The sequence below is a fragment of the Photinus pyralis genome, unplaced genomic scaffold (genome assembly GCF_008802855.1).
Source record: "Photinus pyralis isolate 1611_PpyrPB1 unplaced genomic scaffold, Ppyr1.3 Ppyr1.4_LG6, whole genome shotgun sequence".
NCBI classification, from domain to species: Eukaryota; Metazoa; Arthropoda; class Insecta; order Coleoptera; family Lampyridae; genus Photinus; species Photinus pyralis.
Window position 1 is genome coordinate 10,909,721 of NW_022170663.1, and position 19,770 is coordinate 10,929,490.

Here is a 19,770-nt window from a genome sequence, read left to right on the forward strand (position 1 = left end):
AATCAAATCGATTCAAAATTCACAGTGCCCTTTTCGCATCTCGACCATTTATAAACCGAATTGCAAACTTTTTTTACTTATAAAAGTATTTGAATGAAATTTGATACATAGGCACTTGGAATAAAGGAAAATCAAACGCCAATTTCAAAATTTGGTTTTGCGCATGCGCAGTGCCAACCTTTTTATTTATGGAAGAATTTAAACGAAATTTGATACATAGGCACTTGGGATAAAGGAAAATCAAACGCCAATTTCAAAATTTGGTTTTGCGCATGCGCAGGGCCAACTTTTTTATTTATGGAAGAATTTAAACGAAATTTGATACATAAGCACTTCGAATAAAGGAAAATCAAACGCCAATTTCAAAATTTGGTTTTGCGCATGCGCAGTGCCAACTTTTTTATTTTTGGAAGAATTTAAACGAAATTTGATACATAGGCACTTGGGATAAAGGAAAATCAAACGCCAATTTCAAAATTTGGTTTTGCGCATGCGCAGTGCCAACTATTTTATTTATGGAAGAATTTAAACGAAATTTGATACATAGGCACTTGGGATAAAGGAAAATCAAACGCCAATTTCAAAATTTGGTTTTGCGCATGCGCAGTGCAAACTTTTTTATTTATGGAAGAATTTAAACGAAATTTGATACATAGGCACTTGGGATAAAGGAAAATCAAACGCCAATTTCAAAATTTGGTTTTGCACATGCGCAGTGCCAACTTTTTTATTTATGGAAGAATTTAAATGAAATGTGATACATAGGCACTTGGAATAAAGGATCATCGAGCGCCAGTCTCAAAATTTTTTTTTGCGCATGCGCAGTGCCAACTTTTTTATCTATGGCACCATTTAAGTGAAATTTGATACTTAGGCGCTTGGAACAAAGGAAAATCTAACATTAGTTTAAAAATTTAGGTTTGCGCATGCGCAGTTCCAACTTTCTTATTTAGAAAAGCATTGAAATGAAATTCTTCTCATAAACTGAAATTGAAGTAACACGTCAAAAATGGATTGCCCAAGTGCAACGCTATCTTTCATATTTGTGGCCGGATTTTTACGATATTAACAGAAGTTGCATCTTATAAATGGGAAATGAATGCAAGTGGAAATGCGCTTTATGTAAATCGTTTACGATTACTTTTGAACTTGTTTATTTTTGTGGAAATGCGCTAAAAAGAAAAAGACAAAAATTATTGGATCATACTTATAAGGAATTTTAAATTAGTATTAAATATATCAACAGTATCGCATACCGAGTTATAATTATGACACATTCGATAAATTGGGGAATTTTGTAAGAGATTTGTTCTGCAATAGGGTAATTTAAAAGTTAGGAAACGGCTGGAGGAAGAACGAGGCACAGAGAAATTTAAATAATTGTGTAATGTGACACAATCAAATTTCATTCCATAATAATTTGTACAAGAACGACACACTTATTCTTTTACGTCTGCTACTTAAGAGTCTTCTTTACCTAAGCGCAACTTTTTTACATTATAGTGTATAGATGATTATAGCTGCAAGAGATAAGATGAATTTCTTGCTTTGTCAACTCCTGTCTTGGTCCTTAGTTAGTTCCCACCGACACTGTGCAGCGGCGCCACTTGTTACACTCAAATTGTTGATTTAACGCCCGCCAAGATACAGACTTTATTTACAAAAATTATGATTTCATTTTTTGGGGTCATGTTTAGAAGCAACTTACCTAAAAAACTGTCGGTTTACTTTTTCCATAAATCGTCTTGATCGAGAGTAAAAAAATAAAACAGATTAGCGCAATAATCAGTGCGAAACATCTAATTTTTAAACAATCTGTATTCAGTTGCTATAAACTTAAAAAAAAAATAGTCCGAACATTTTGTAGATAAAGGTCTAAATTTATAAAATAGTTCTTTAAAAAAATTGTTTTTGTAAAAACAAATAGAGTTTTTATGGCGGGCGCTCTTATGGAAATTTACATTGGGTGCAGTGGGTACAGAAGACTCTTAAGGGTAAAAGATTGAATATTTCTAGCAGTAGATTTTGTGGGTAGCCTCTTGTAGGGTAGTATCCATCACAGCGAAATGCTACATATTTTAAAAGACGACGTTGTATACGTTCTAGGCATTCTTCATGTTTTTTAAATGCTGGATTCCATACTAGTACACCATATTCAAGCTTGCTTCGTACAAATGTAGAAAAAAGTAGGTAGTATAATAGTTGACAAATTTGCAAAATCTGAACCAATGCGTATAATAAAACCTAAGGTTTTAAAAGATTGCCTAACAATTGTATCAATGTGTAAGCTAAATGTTAGCATGTTATCGAACAGAACCCCTAAATCCTTTGTTTGAGTGTCTCTTTTTAAGGGTGTATCTTGAATTTGATAAATGTATCGGATTAATTGACGCTTGCGTGAAAAAGTTACCACCTTGCATTTACCAATGTTCAGGCAAAGAGTGTTACTCTTAATTTGGTTCAGGTACATCCTGTTTGCGTACACCAATTATAAACACTTTCTAAATCGCTTTGAAGGCTCTCGCAATCCTTGTGGCTTGTGACCCTAGTGAAAATTTTTAAGTCATCCGCAAACAATAATCTCTGAGATGAAATTACGGAGGGTAAATCGTTACTGAATATTAAAAAGAGAAAGGGACCAAGAGTTGACCCTTGCGGCACTCCAGATGTAGGAATAAATGATTGTGAGTCATGCCCGTTATAGGAAACAAATTGACGTCGGTTAGTTAGATATGACTTCATTAAATGAACAATAGGGCAACTGAAACCATATTCGACAAGCTTGTTTAAAATAATGTTATGATCAATTTTATCGAAGGCTTTGCTGAAATCTGTGTAAATAACATCAACTTGCTGTCTATTATCTAGTGCTTCAAAACAATATTGCACAAAGCAAGTCAAATTTGTAACAGTTGATCTATTGGGAACGAAACCATGCTGGTAACTAGACAACTGGGTTTTAAATTGTTGATAAAGTTTTTTGTATAGATGCTGTTTCAAAAACTTTGGAGAAGTTGCATAAAATAGATATGGGGCGATAATTTTCAACTTTAGATGCCAAACCTGTTTTTAATATCGGGCACACCTTAGAAACTTTCCAAACAGCTGGAAAAGTCAAATTCAATTGCATATGATAGCATTTAACCTTTTGATCGAAAAGACTATCTTATGATATGTGCGATGTATGACTATCTGTATGACCCTTTCACACTTGACATTATTTAGATCATAAAAAGTCGCAGTAAGCTATAACGTTGAGCGATTGACAACACAAGTGCGTATTTAAAATTTGCGCTATGTTTTTACTTATAGCATTCATCGGTTTTATTGTACTATTCGTGTACTATAAACTGTATTTACCTACTCAGTTTTGGAAAAAGAAGGGAATACCATGTGTTGAACCTTACATGGTCTTTGGAAATTTAGCCCCAGCCGCTTTCAGAAAGAAGACGATAAACGACATAATCCTAGACTCCTGCAAGCAGTTTGAGTCCCATAGGTACGAATAGTTTGGTCTCATTTTTAAGATTTTGTTGGTCTACTCCATACAAGTCAAAAAATGTGCATTTTATTGGAATTGGGACAACCTAAAAATGATAAAATGCACTTGTTTTGAACGACCAGCCTGTCAATTCTTATCTAAATTCTTAGTTTCTACCAAACATAGAATTGTTTAACCAATCATATGCTTTCGCAGATATTTTGGCTTCTATCAATTTCTTGCACCGGCCCTGATCGTTCAAGATATAGATTTGATGAAGCAGATTTGCGTAAAGAGCTTTGATTCGTTCACTGATCGACCGGATTTCATACCCAAGTCGGTCGATCCGTTTTGGAAGAAAACTTTATTTCATCGAGAAGGTAAATCTTTCCAGCAGCAATAATGTATGAAATTGTTTTTAAGGTAAAGACTGGCGCGACCTGCAGTTAGTTCTAAGTCCTGTATTCACCGGTCGTAAAATGAGAGCCATGTTTCAACTAATGTACGAGTGTTCCGAAAATCTCGCCGGCCATTTTCTGGGTGAAAGTGGTACGACTACCGTGGAGATGAAGGACCTATTTACAAGATACACTAACGACGCTACCGCTTCTTGTTTTTACGGCATACAGTGCGACTCTGTAAAGGACAAACGTAATGAATTTTACCTAATGGGCCGAGAGGCTTTTGACTTTGCTGGTTTAAAGTCGATACGCTTTTTCGGTTCTAAGCTGAGCCCCACTTTAATCAAGGTACCTAAGTCACGATGAGGGTTGGAATGTACTAATTTTTCACCCCAGATTCTTAGAATAAAATTCATCGATGACAAAGTAAAACAATTTTTTGAGCGTGTTACTAAAGAAACGATCGAGTACCGTCGACGAACTGGTTTGGTGCGACCAGATATGATTCAATTTCTAACAGAGGCACAAAAGGGTAGGCTGGAGTACGAAGAAGACGATAAAAATGAACATTCGGGTTTTGCCGCAATCGAGGAATCGGATGTAATAAGATCCGATCGTACGAAAAGGATGCCAATTACTGATGAAGACATCGCAACTCAAGTTTTAATTTTTTTCTTTGGAAGTTACGACACCGTTTCCGTGGTATTTTGTCAACTTGCATGCGAATTAGTCGCGAATGCGGATGTCCAAGACAAATTACATAAGGAAATTGACGCAACGTTAAAGGAGTGTAATGGCAAATTGACATACGACTCGCTTATGAATATGAAATACCTAGATATGGTTGTTTCTGGTACAAATTTGTAGTTTAAATTGTATATACTTTAACCAATATTTTCAGAAATACTGCGCTTATGGCCTCCAGCCGTAATGTTAGTTAGACAGTGTGTCAAAGCGTTTAAGATTAATCCCGTTTTCCCACACGAGAAACCCTATACAATTCAACCAGGGGACGAAATTATTATTCCCAGCTACGCAATCCACAGAAATCCCCAATATTACGCCAAACCTGAACAGTTTGATCCCGAAAGGTTTAATGATGAAAATAAGGGTAACATCGGCTTCTGCACCTACCAACCATTTGGCATCGGCCCAAGACACTGCATCGGTGTGTATAGTGCCCCACTTATATAATTGGTAAAATCAACATAGATATTTTTAAAGGTAATAAATTTGCATTAATGGAAGTGAAGACTGGGATTGTAAGCTTGCTCTCGCGATTCCAAATTGTACCAGTCTCTAAGACGGTGATTCCATTTGTCCAAGCTAAGAACAGCATCCCCCTTCGTAGTGCGAATGATTATTGGTTTGGATTAAGGCGAAGAGATAATGGTTTCTATTGAAGAAATTCCCCACCTGGTATATACGTGCTGCGTATATAGTGTGTCGACAAGTTTTATTTACAATAAGTATAGTGACTGATCTATTCTGTTATTTAAGATATTTATAATAATTTCCCAAATTTTTTTTCTCTTTTCGTTCCTCGCTTTTGGGTTCTGGCAATTTGGGAAAGCAAATACATTTTTATTAAGTTTTTTTACGCTAAAACACTATGACTGTGTCACGACATTCTCCCACCTGAGAAACACCCTTTTTTTCAGAAAGTTTTTCTCACAATTTTAAACCAACCTATGTACGATCAACGACAAAAATAACGATAAAATGAAGTTTACTGCCACTTAGGCAGCCAACCATACACTATATTAAATGGCAACATTGAAATGTAAGTTTTGCGCACTGCCTTGAGACACACGCTACCGTAGGAAAAATTGCAACAGTTGGTAAAGCCGGTAATACGAATTATATTTTGGCAAACTTAAGAGACACATTGATATCTTCAATCTTGTTTTTCTTTCAATGAAATCAAAACTGGTTTTTAAGGTTAATTTTGCAAGACTATTTCTTTAAACAATAACTCTTAAGTTTAAAGGATCCAGTTTTGTTGCACACTGACAAAATAGGCTCACGTAAACGCAGTAAAACAAGAATAAATTGTGCACAACTCTTGTGCAGATAAAGCGCATTTTTTTAACCGAAATAGCTTTTGTTTTGACATCACCAATGGATATATTTCTTGCAGACGTCTCAATCGCTCTTTGTGAGCACCCTCTTCCGACAATCCGTTCTTGAGGTATAAGGGAATATACCCGATCACCATAAGAGGTCGAGGAGGAGGGCCATGGTTGGTAGAAATTAATTCCTTTCGTTGAGACCTTTCATTAGAGTACCATTAAGGATAAAACTATTTCCTAGAAATTCTAATGAAAGAATGAACAGAATACCATGAAGGGTAGAACATGTGCCCCCCCCCCCCATTTCCTAAGGTTTAACTTAGCACCACTAAAGGCATGCGTATGCAAAATCTGAGACCAATTGTTTGTCGTATGTAAAAGTTAGGCACGTTTTATTTTCAACAACAGCATCTCAGGAAATAATTTGTAGGAGGGGGGGGGAGGTAGACCGCGAAATTTGATGACCGTCTGGCACACCTTCAAGGTATAGGCTACCTACTGCAAAAATTCCAGGATTCTAGGACCATTCCCCTAGAAGTAGTTCAAAACGGTAGAAGTGGGTCCGGACAGACGGACGGACGGAGGGACAAAACGCAAACAATAGCACATTTTTTTTAATTTTTAAAAAAATGCGCTAAAAAATTATTATTATTATTTTATTAACATTTCCAGTCCAGGTTAGATAGTTATGGGCCGTTCAAAAATACTAGCAACAATATCAGGAGAAAAACTAAATTGAAGATACCAATGTATTAATGTCTCTTAAATTTGTGGAGAATATAATGCATAAAATCCGGTTTTGCCAATTCTTGTAATTATATACCTACCTGCTGCAGCGTTTATATCAAGGCAGTGACGAAAAAACGCCGAAACAAAGGCGACAATGCGCGACGCCGTGCGGTCCATCCCACACGATTCCCCGTCGAAAAACTTATCTTTCAATGTTGCCATTTTAGATAGTGTATGGTTGGTTGCCTAAGTGGCAGTAAGCTTCATTTTATCATTATTTTTGTCGGTGATCGTACATATTTAACAAAATCTTTGCGGAATCTTAATAATACTGCCACTACGTGTAACTCTCACCATAATCATTTGAAAGTGACTCTGCCTGTTTATCTTTAAGAAATCTTGAACTAGGTACGCTGAACTCTTCCTTTATCATCTCCAGAAAAACAGCTTCGTCATTCAACTGCAGTTCGTGCTCTTCTTCTGGAACATTTGTATCACACTCCAGTGGATACAGTCTTTGGACCGGTTTGAACAGCTCACCACGTGATGTTTTAATTTTCACCTTTTTTCTACCCACTCCACTAAATATTCAATACCGTTCCCGTAGCATACCAAACAAACCTTGGACTCTTACACGACAAAACTCCTTATGTTTCTCCAAAATCCAGTTGTGAACAACTGGGTGCGTACTGAGCAAAATAAGATATCTGATGTATTCGTGTATTTGGTCTATTTGCTACTCTCAGTTCAATTCTGATTAAGCCAAATTCGTCATCTCTGGGTTTCAAACTTTTAATCTGAGTATCATCAATACCATAGGAACATTCTTTTTCCACCTCCTTTAAAATAAACTTTCCTGAACATTTACCTGAACATTAATAGTGTAGGGCTATTTTCTTTACATTCGTATAAGCATTGAGGTCCCTCCCGCCATTTTGAAAACAGTAACTGCTTGGGAGTCCATCCATGAAAGGGCAAATCTGCAGCATTACAAACTCCTGGTATGTGAAGCCAAGGGGTTAATTTCTTATTTCTGATACTCTATTACTTATACACGAATGTTTCCCATTCTTCATTACGTTGAATCCATGAGATGAGTGTGGACGAATCATTCCAGACATAATTTTATAACATGCCATTTAATTTTTCTGCTTTCGAGTGTTTCTTATCACTGAAAATTTTCGATTTTTCGTGGTCTGATATCCCGAAACCCTCGTTGGATAGAACAATCCTTTGTTCTTTTTCAACCTCTGATCGCAAAAAAAAACCTAACAAGTTTTTAAGTCTTATCTCCAATGATGACTCACTATTACGGTCAATGTCACATCATGACACGAACTCGGAAATTAAAGTACTCGACCCCAAAGGTGCCTCGCACTACAATATTTGCTCGTCAGCAATGTATCATTTTCCTGACTTTTATGTAAAAAGATTTGAATAGAAAATGTTTAGATTTTTCAATAAATTAAAAACCACGGAATTGTCTCATTTGCACACAAGTGTAAATCGTGGTTAGATGCTTATCGGGAGCTATAGGTACAAACAGTGGACAACAAGATCAACGACCACAGGCTTCGATAAATTGGAAGGTTATCAACAAGATTTGATGAAATAGCTCACTACGAAGACTTGTTGCAAACAATACGCGAATAGTCGAAGTTCTGGTAGGTAAATTATCCCTGGGGAACGTGGTCCGTTGGTTACATTTTGCGTTACTATATCTGCATCCGGTAATACAATTCCACCTATCTAAATTTATCCCTGTGTCCCAATGAAACCCAGTTATCTTCCATACAACATACCCGGTTCTGAAGCGCGTGTTTTGAAGAACGATTGGATTAGTATTCTACGAAGCCGTACACGGGTCACATATACACTTGGTGTTCTTCTTCTACAAAAAAGTGAAAATTTCGCCAAAAAAGTGAACATTTCTACAAAAAAGTGGAAATTTCTACAAAAAAGTGGAAATTCCCACAAAAAAGTGGAAATTTCGACAAAAATATTTGATGGCCTTTAAAATGATGGGTCACTCGATGGGGCGGCGGGGGAAGGTCAAATTTCTGCTTTGTTGTCGCCGCTTTCACTTTTTTTCGAAATTTTCACTTTTTTGTCGAAATTTCCACTTTTTTGTTGAAATTTCTACTTTTTTGTGGGAATTTCCACTTTTTGTAGAAATTTTCACTTTTTTGTGAAAATTTCCACTTTTTTGTCGAAGTTTCCACTTTTTTTGTCGAAATTTCCACTTATTTTTGGAATAAGAACACCAAGTGTGTGTATGGCCCGTGTACGGCTTCGTAGTATTCAACTATTATAATGTAAACAACTTGCGGATAATAGTCGGAATGAATCTGATATCACTATAATGAGTAAGTACGCCAGAAGCATTCACCGGGTGAATATTCCAAAACCGAACATCCACAATTAACATGGGAAAAAGGTTTTTTGCAGATTGTTGCTCCCAGTGGCGGATTTACGTATAGGCACACTAGGCACTAGAGGGCGGCATTTTTTACACTATATTTATTTTAGGTAACATTTTAAGTTTTAAAATAAGTCCCCTAACAAGTTACAAATGACAAAAATGTTTAATTAAAATTATGAAATAAATTGGAATTGGTAAATAGTTTCTTTTCATATTGGTTTTCAAAATTTCATGTTATAATTTGATTTTTATTTTAAAATTTAATGCAATTTAAAGATTATTTTGGGGCGCATATCTTTCGGTGTGCCTACGAGCGCAAAAAATTTAAATCCACCACTGGTTGCTCCTCATGAGAAAAAATCTTCTGTCGATTGGTGTCATTATAAACCCACTAAGTTAACTAAGTAAAATCACAATCTAAAGCTAAAAATAGGATTGAATGAAAGATGTAAATTTAAAGCGAATTCGGGTTCATTCCTTATTTTTTACTAAATATTTATTTATTTATTCGTGAGAGAGGAGAATCTAATGTGTTTTTTACCCTGTATGATTCGATTAACCACTTATACCATGGAGAAATCACCTAATACAGTTCTGATTGTTCGAAGTGCCTGTTTCTTTCTCGTCACGTGAGGACTGCAGATAGTGCGTGTTGCACAGAAATATTTTATTTTTGCGTTTGCGCGACCGTGGCCACGTAAAGTTAATGCAGTATAGTTTGAATTAAAGAATTTTCCAGGGACGTAACACAGATCTTGTATCCGGACACTTGAACTATCAAAGGTGAATTAATAAAACGTTGATTGTTGCTGTATTCTTATAATTGTTAAATTTTTCTATAGGTTATCGATTTCGGCACTAGGCCATCGTCAGACCTTGCTGAAATTACGTGCTCCTACATCGATAATATCAAAGGTGAACTCTGAAGCCTGACCGTTGAGTGATAGCTGAAGCTCGGATGGTAAAGATTGAATCGCGTCTGATTCAGAAAGTATGAATCCTGTAACATGTCTCCTGCACCTCCATCTTGTAGGCTCATCCTACAAGCTAAGCTGATTGATTTTTTCTTCTGACATTCCATAGAAAGTCGTCCCTTTCCAATACATAGCTTATGCTTATCAGAAAAAGAAAGTGGTTCAATAGTAGTGAATTGCATAACAAAAATCACACATGTCTCTTAGCCTAATGAAGAGGTATGAAACCGATCAATTTATGGAACCAACTTTCCAAAAGTACTCTAATTAGCCAGTACCGTAAAAAATTAAACGCTAATGAGTTATTCAGAGCAAATACCTAAACATTGCCCAAATGTGTATTAATAGATTATTAAATGATTCGGAAGCTTCAGATGGTGATGGACATAACATTAATAGTCGAAAAGAGTAGGCAGTCCACCGCGTACCTATACCTATATTAGAATTATTTATTAGTAGTGCTTGCAGTACCTACTGCTGTGCACGCGCCGTATATTTCGCATTTCCGTTTTGTTTAACTATCACAATCGCACATGAAATAATGAATTTCGGAATTATTTTTCGTGAAGCTAACAATAAAAGTGCGATTTGTGGGGATCGCCAATTTTGTTGCGATGAATAAACGAAAGTACAAAAGCGAATTTTCAATGAGACATTTAATGACAGTTTTCAAATTATGTGACCCCGCCAATTCTGGACGAATTAGTGTTAATTATTTACAACAGTTGGCTGGGACCTACGTCGATGATTTACAGGTAAACCTTGTGTTATCTACCCATCATCCATAAGGAAGTGAATTAGTCGACAAAATACAGACGTGAAGAAATAGAAGTACCTACAAAATTATGAGTAACCTACATTTGTCATGTAATCATTGTTGTGTCACTTGCCTAAATGCGCTTAAGTAGATACTACCATTACGTAATGGTGTGATTGCAATTAACCCAGCTTTTGGGGAATTTGGGATAAGTTTCGAAAATTATTCTTCTTTTTTAAGGTGTGTAGATGGAATTCGAAATTAGAAGCATTGCCAAGGTTGCTCGCTGATGCATGCCTATTGACATTGTTTCAGCAATATGAAATTAGGGATATATTGTTACGTTTTCGCTTTTTAAACAAAGATTAAACAAATTTATTTAATTATTCCAACAAAAGTCGAGAATAATAAAAATTAATGTTCCGATCATTATTAATGATTATGAGGGCGCTGGCAACGTCAAGCGCTACCTAATCCCATGAGAATTTTTGCTTAGTTCCTTGAAGATCGCTGAAGAACCTGAATCTCAGTCTACGTCTGTCGTCTGGCAGTGGACAGAGATTACACGCGGCGTCTTCAGTTATCTTGCGAAGATAACTAGTAAACAGTCCTGTTATGGTTCTTACTTCTATTTTGCTAACATAAAGTACATACATGATACAACTACATTCTTAATTACCAGGACCCCCTTCAGACCAGAAGGTATTTGAAGGTCCTGGATACGGTAACTAAAGTTGTATTTCGAGATGAATGCCAATCCAAATAATAAATAGCTACAATAGTGATAACGTTTATATTTTTTTTCTCTATGGCTATCGATTTCGGCTAGAATTGCCATCATCAGGCCTTGCGTCATAAGACATGAAGGGCTGATGATGGCAATTCTAGCCGAAATCGATAGCCATAAAGAAAAAAACATAAACGTTATCACTATTATAACTATTTATTAAAACTACACCATAACGTTCGAAAATGAAGACATTCATAATAAATAATCGCCTGTACGTCAACGCCGATGGCCTATCACGAGAATGCAATATTCTTTTCCATTAGTGATGTAATAGGATTCGTTACAATTACAAGGGTTGTACGAAAGAATTAGCATTACTGAATTTAAATGTGAAATCTCAATCAATAAAACAAAATACCCCAAATCCTTTGTTTGGATTCGCTTCTTCACAATAAATATAATAGAAAATCTTTTTATGTAAATGATTCTCATAGGTCGATTTCTTCAGGAATATGAAAGTTACTTTAAACAAATCAATCAAATTGAAGTGACATATGCTCACGCGGACTTTACTGTAGAAAATTATGTCGTCTAAAATTTATCTCGTACATGTTTAGCATCTGTTTCACTTTGCCTTGCGAAAGAAATCTACACGATCGTGACTTTCTACTAGCGGCAGTGTGATAAACTAAACCTACGCTTTCGTCTCCTTATGTTGGCCACGGCCACGAAATTGATGCAAAATGGAAGACGCGATTCATACATCTCCACGATGATCATAAATCAGCTATGATCCCTTGATTCCAGAAACCCGCATGGAGTTTGCTCTTCACTTCCACTAATGTGATTTTGTGATGGAGAATACATCCCAAGTGTTGGAATCAAACTTGTTTCCCTCCAAACTCATATTAATAACAAGCACTTCCATATGATTTGTAATCAAATCTGATGATAGCAAGAGGGGTACATCTCATTTTCTTGTAGGATTAATATGGAAAAATATGCACCAGCAAATGTTTTAACGCCTTCCTTCAACGTTCCGCCGATGATCCAAACCAGATAGCCTCTTTTGTTTCTATCTTAACTATCCCTGTATGAAATTGAGAAGATACGAGGGTAGTAATAAAAGTACAAATCCAAAAGAAATATTTCTTTATTCAAACACCAAATGGCATACATAAAAATTGTCTCGGCAATATCACACAAACACAAAATACTTCCCCAAATACTCAAAGTTATGAATTGCTTTACTCATAACTTTTAGTAACTTTACTGTACAATTGAAATTCCCCAATTTACAAACCCCCAATCAAGAATGAACGACTAACAAATTAATTACTGAATCTTAAAACAACTTTCCACAAATAAATTGATATTCCGGACATAAATCCGCACGTATAGGGCCAAGTACAAGTAAAACATGTAAGGCACCTCTTACCTCGAATAACATTAGATGTTGACGCCAAGAAGTGAGTTTAGTTCTCGCATCCAAAACCTGAAATCAATCAAAAGAAATTGATTAATGCCTGAAGGGCCTCGCTCTGCTCGTAATCTGCTTCTATACCCGATACGGTACTTAACCATGATGGCAAAGATACTGAGTACTATATTTTTTGTAATTCAGTGTTTTACGATTTTCAAAGCCTCAGTAATCAGTAGGCGGTTAAAAACCAATTCGAACGATAAAACATTTACCTCCAATAAACCAAAACAAAAACTCTTGTTTTTCATAGCCCAATGCGTGAGCTTAAATAAATCAATTTGAATAGTAAGCCACGAAAGCCATATTGGAAAGTATTAAAACAAAATAAAATGAAATAACATCTGTCAATTTAGTTCATTGGCATTTACAATTCTGTTGTTCATTGTTGATTAGTTAAGTTAATTTGTTAGGAAAATGGAATTTGATATTTTAAACGGTGATGTTCTGGTACGCATCGTAGAAGAAATGTGGTTTCATCACGACGGTGCCCTACCTCATCTCATTTTGCTATAAACGTTAAAGAGTGACCGAATCAATCATTTACTGGGAGGTGGATAGGTCGACGAGGCCCTATAAATTGACCAGCGCGCTCTCCAGGCCTTACACCACCTGACTTCTTCTGACGGGGATACGTGAAAGGAACTATATATGCAAAGAAGTCCCAACAACAAAAGAGAATATGAAAATGCGCATTCGTAATGCTTTCCCATCCATAATGCCAGCTACGCTTCGTCGTGTCAAAGAATGATTTTCTTAACCCATCGACAAATGTTTGATCTTAAACATTTATTGAAATAATTGATATTTTTCTCTTTATTTTAACTTAAACTTTTTATTTTGATTTTTACCGTTTTTGAGTTTTTGTTTTGTTTTATTTGAAGGAAATTTTTTATAATTTCAATTTTTTATAATTTTTAGTGGCCTACTACCTAATTACTTACTGAGAGACTTTGAAACTCGAAAAACACTGTGAATTATTAGAAATTGTTCAATTACAAAAAATATGTAAAAGATAAATACCGACATGCTTATATCGTTAGAAAGGTAATAAAATCCTACATTTCATGGAATAAAAAAAACTGGGTAGTTCCATTTAAAAAGATTACATTACCTTTTATTGAAATTTTGAAAATTGACGGAGTGATTTCTTTTAACACAAAATAAGTTTAACTTTAGACGTTCGGCGTATGTTAGTACATTTCATGATTAGTAATACACAAAGTCACACTAAAATTGACCAACGAATCAAAATAGGTAATAATATACAGGTGGTTCTATTAAAAAAAAGCAACTTTGATATAAATCACCCTGTATAATAATTGCAATTTCGTTGAAAATATTTTTAGGTTTTACCCTTAAAGTTCCTTCCACATCCCCGGACAATAAATTTTAAATATGGGCGTTAATAAACCCTGAATATTCCATCCACACACTAATGGCCCACCCTATACAGGAGATAAAGTACAGGGCTACCAACTAATTTGTAATTTTGATTAAAAAAAACAAAGATTAAAAAAATACGTTTGTTTAAGATATCTAGAGGGCAATTTATGATGTGTCACTCGATTATAATTTTAAAGTGGGTGTAACTAGGGGTGCGGGAGTGAATGCCAAAACTTCAATTTTTGAATGCTATCAAAATAAAAATTACAATTGGTGGTTCGCTTTGAAATAAAAGTCCTGTATTCAAGGATTCTCGACGTTGGTAGGTATACGAGGCTGAAACCCAAATTATTTGTGACGCTGTTACGCATCAAAGTGATTGCTCACATCGGTAATTGCATAAAAATGGAAAAACGTAACAAAACAAGCGCCGCCCGGTAATGGCCATATTATTTGCATGAATATGAAATCGGAAACGTTCACGTAGATTAAGCCATACAAAAGTCGGCAGGCTTTACGGTTGAAACATTTTATGGAATGTCGAAATGCAGGTGGAAGTGGACGCATCACACGTACACGATTACACACATAAAAGGTTCAAGTCGACATTACTACGTCGGTACTACGAGAAATTCTCACCCTTCGAAGCGTACTTCCCAGCACCAACGTTCATTTAAGATGATGGTAAATTGTTACTTAAGGCCCGGTGCACATGAGCTGCACAGTAATCGAGCCGCCGAGATTGTTTTCTATCAAGATTGTCAGAAATGGGCGAAATGCACAAAGGACGCCGATATTTATCGAATACCCTGCCTAATTACTCCCAACGTATTTCTAACCATAATATGAGCTGTACATGTATAATGCTGTACACAAGCGCAAAAAAAATTGGCTTTCAGGAAGTTCTTGGAAGGATTTTCAACCATTCTTGTTTCTTCTGGAAACCCTCGAAATATTTTGAAAGCCTAAAAGTAGTTTACGACAGACGAACGGAGAGAAATCTGTCTCAATAGCGTATTATTGTATTTGTAATGTATTTATTGAAAGATACGTTTTAAAAAACTACGTAAAACGCATTGAAAGCTGTAGTAAGTGTCTGGTAAGTTCTGGGAAGCGCCTAAGCAGCTCTAGGATGGCACTAAAACCATCCCTCACGTCTTCAATGTCTCTAGAAAGCGCTTAACTTTCCACAGAATTCTAAGCACTTTTCCAGAGAAAGGCAAAGGCGATGTGAAGCACGGAAAGTACATGGCATTTCATGAATATTGATGAAAAAGCTCTAGAAAGGACCTAAAAAGTTATGAAAAGTACATCGAATGCTAGGGGTCTAAAAAGTTCTAAAAGGAGTTTCTTGCAGAACATATCCAGGATCAAATTAAATTAAAATTGTGTTTATTATAGCTTTCCACACATTGCAACCTTCCTATTTACTACGTACACAACGGCCGGCGGGACATTGTAACTGTGCGTTATACGAAATTGTCGTCCTGTTGTGGAATATTGCATTCACACACAATATCCACTTTTACAAACGATCACACTTTTTTTAAATTACGTACTTTACGTAATTGTTTGTTAATGACCGGACATTTTAACCTGACCTGCAACATTTTAAAGTTTGAAGTTTGGACATATTTCTTTATTTCTTACGTCATCGAATAAACTAAGCTGACGTTAGGCAACCTATCGTACGTCTCTGTTACTCCAGTAAATATACCAAATATAAATGTTTCCCGTTGTTTCAGGAAATGGACGGAATTCTTCGCCAACTTGACCCAAACGGAAGTGGCTCGTTAAGCTTTCAGGAGTTCTCGTATGGGGTAAGGTCATTATTGAGGCGAAGGAAGCCGACTAACTTGTGGAGCGTAACAGGTGGGTAGTATCTCATTTCACGTATTTGAGGGATGTTTTACTTTTCCTAAAACAAAAACGATGTCATTCTAATGTTTAAATTTGCATAAAGCGTAGATATGCCATGTAATCATTGGTCCTCCGTCCTGTATCACGTAAAGTCAGTGACCGTTTTCCCATACAGTTTTGTCAAACAGCACTAAAAATTTAGATTTAGGTTCTACCAGAGTAAATTCTTTGGTTCTACCATTGAGTAATTTTCACTCAACGGTTCTACCATTGAATAGGTACCTATAATTACTTATTCAATGGTTCTACTTACCTTCTTCTTAGTTAACTCTGTACCAGAGGGGATAGTTTATAGAAGTAGTTAATAGCCAATTTCCTACACAAGATTTTCACGGTTGTTTTCATCTTTTCTTTGATTTAATTTTTGTTTTGTATTTTGGCTTGATTTATATTGTTATCGTATTTTCCAATGAAATTGGATGAGCTATTGCAGCCGCTTTTTCTGTCTGTCTGTCCGTCTGAGGCCTGAACTACTCCTAGTATTTTCTATATATTTAGTTCGTTCCTTTCGCATTCGGTAGCTTATAGCACTGGTACTTTAGGAAAAAAATGTTGACGATTAATGTCAATTTTCTCATGCATTGCGAGATGTATTTTGTTGAAATTTTAACCATAGATTCTTCTAGTAAAAGCAAACAACAAATCAGTACCTAAGACGTCACCTAATGTGACTTAGTTGCGGTAAGTGTGCTCACGTTTCTCCTAAAACAGCATATTAGTAACTCGAGCATACTGGACCAAAAGGTATCCGTGTGTTGAGTGGGGGAATAAGTCTCAACTAAACGCATCATTCAATTCGAAATACCACAAGGATCTATACTGCCACAAACTTCATAAAACTATACATTCACAATTAAATTAAGTACCTATAAATCACTTCCAACTCAAACGGAAGCTAACGGAATGGGATGGATAGACTGACTCGTGCGCCACTTGCGGGACGTGGACTTGCCCCTCGCCAAGATTATGGAACGGCTGCCACAGATATCACGTCGGAAAAACGGTCTCCAGAGATCTAGCGCGCAGCAGCGATCGGCTTCTGGCGAACGACCTGAAAGCATAATTACGGCACTCAGACACGGTAGCGATTGTCATAACTGGAAGCACAAAGTAATTAGTGGTATCTACGGGAAAGCAAATGCAGGAAAGCGAAACGCCCCCTTCCCCTTATAAACAGTAACAAAAAATTTATCTGGCAATTAAACCGAGCGGTAGAAATTTATGTGCAAGAAAAGGCAAAAGTGGCAAATACTGTGCGGTAAACTTAATGAAAAATAAATTTACGGAAAGTAACTAAAATTAATACTTACAAGTCACTATCAAAACACCAAAGATATTATAAAATTCAACTATTTCATAGAGGGTCGACGTTTTTCTAACCGATACAGCGTACTTGGTTATGTACATCCAAAGATTAACACTTCTTTAATTAATTGTGCGGCCTGCGGACGTCCTAAAATCTGTAATTGGTTTTAAAATTCAAATTAATTAAGAGCGCTTCTTTTGATATCCCACACGAATATGCGGAATGCCGTTTACTGCAACACATTTTTTAGCTATTGTTAATTGCACTTACTTAATTGGCCGCATTGAAAGTTATAAAATCGGTTGTCCAATGTAGACTTACATGGCTTTGAAGTTTTAATGCTCGTTTTAGATTACCATAGGACACAAAAACCTGCTAATAATGACCTAACCTAGTTGAAATTCTAAAATATTAATTTTCCTTTATCTTCTAAATGACAAGAGCTTCCTAACAAAAGTAGTTGAAATATCTTCCCGGGAACGGTTGCAAACTCCGAATTAATTGCAGCTTTATTTACGGTAGCGGCTTTAATTACATTCGGCACGACACTTTTCGTAACAAAGTGTCTCTAGATACCGAGTCTTCATATACAGAGTGGTCACCCAAACTGGTGGAAACTTAAAGGCGGAAAACAGATGCTTTTTTACACACAAGAAAAATTGGGAAACTTGTTCTCAGACAAAGCGCCAAATTTGAAGGTCCCATCATGATCAAACTTACCGGAATTATATCTTTAAATCAATAAATACTGTCAAATTCAGGTAATACATCAGCTGCTTTATTTATGATGCAAATGTTATATGTTACAATTTAAACAATAAAAACAGTTCCATGTAATTTTCCTAACTGAAAAATCTTAAATCAATACACAATTTGAACGAATATTCTAATGATAAATTGAATTATAATTTACCCCAAAGTTTTACGCGCAAACAATGTCAAACGATTATCTTGTTCAGGGTGGTGTTGTAACGTCACACATGTAGATAAACGGCTCCAGTTTCCACAATTTACGGAACAGAACGACGACAAAGGCAGGATTATGACAACAAAGGCTTCCTTCCAATCTTACATGCTTCTCAGCAATCTTCGATGTGAACGGCAAATGCTTCGTAAATAATATCATCGTGTTAACGAAAGCTTTCCATGAAATTGCGGTCCTTTTCGTTCATGAAGTGGAACGTAAGTAGATCAACGTAAATAACTCTTCTAAACTCGCCGATTGGTGTTAAAGGTTGTGTCTACTCGTTAATCAATTGCTGATATATATGGAAAAGCACTTGTGGAACAATATTTAGCACTTTTCCACTAAATACTGTAGTGTACTTTGACCTGTATAAAACACTGTAATTGTGAAAAGTTTAATAATGATTGTGAAAGCTCGGAAATTTAGGTCCAAATAAATTACATTGCAAAAATAAATATTGAGAATGGTAGTTCACCGAATCAAAATAGAAATAGGCTGGGAAAAAAAGAACTTATTAATAAAAAAACCAGCCGTCAAATTAATATCAAATTGTGTTGTAAAATTAATTGTTTGTAATGATGTGAATGCGTAACATAAGATTATAACATCACAAAAAGTAGCAGGTAAACTTCCAGAGGTAACATACCTATAGGTTAAAAACAAGTTTTGGGAATTATGGGTCAGGTAAGCAGGTACCAAGATTCTAAGAAAGGGTTATGTACACAGGATGTGGCTCATCTTTGGTGAAATTAAGTCCTTTTGATAAAAGTAAAATGGAAAATTACATGGCCTTGTAGGCAAATTTGACTAAAAACAAGATATGTGGAAATTATTGAATCGCCACTCATTTATCGCACATAGATTCTAAACTGAAGAGCTTTGACTAGCGTAATCTCGCCCCCGCAAGATAGGTAGCGTCGCCCCTCGTTCGGGGTTTTGAGCCTACAGTTGAATGCCGAAGACAATCACGGAATTAGGTGTCCTAGCTCAATTTTGACTACAGTTTTTAACACCCCCGTGACCGCTTCATTCACGGAGAAAATTGTTAGTTACAAACAACAAGTCAGTACATACATCAAACGAATCGGTAATTTCCACATATTAAAAAACATGTCATTCTGTGTTGCGGTTAAATCAAGTAAATT

At 35.9% G+C, this 19,770-nt stretch overlaps 1 protein-coding gene across 1 annotated transcript; it reads left to right on the top strand.

Annotated features, from left to right (window-relative positions):
• The first annotated feature begins 2,858 nt into the window (after nucleotides 1–2,858).
• Nucleotides 2,859–5,587, top strand: LOC116174982 (cytochrome P450 9e2-like). Its single transcript, XM_031493020.1, has 7 exons — nucleotides 2,859–2,940; nucleotides 2,989–3,499; nucleotides 3,698–3,861; nucleotides 3,905–4,230; nucleotides 4,279–4,735; nucleotides 4,784–5,050; nucleotides 5,107–5,587. The coding sequence occupies exons 2-7, from the start codon at nucleotides 3,297–3,299 to the stop codon at nucleotides 5,283–5,285; spliced, it is 1,596 nt and encodes a 531-aa protein (XP_031348880.1). The 5' UTR covers nucleotides 2,859–2,940; nucleotides 2,989–3,296; the 3' UTR covers nucleotides 5,286–5,587.
• Nucleotides 5,588–19,770: the final 14,183 nt, after the last annotated feature.

Excerpts from the sequence above, each read along its gene's own strand:
- LOC116174982 (XM_031493020.1), top strand. The coding sequence starts at position 3,297 with ATGTTTTTACTTATAGCATTCATCGGTTTTATTGTACTATTCGTGTAC. Across the intron at positions 3,862-3,904 it reads AACTTTATTTCATCGAGAAG|GTAAAGACTGGCGCGACCTG; the intron begins GTAAATCTTTCC and ends ATTGTTTTTAAG. Across the intron at positions 4,231-4,278 it reads TGAGCCCCACTTTAATCAAG|ATTCTTAGAATAAAATTCAT; the intron begins GTACCTAAGTCA and ends TTTTCACCCCAG.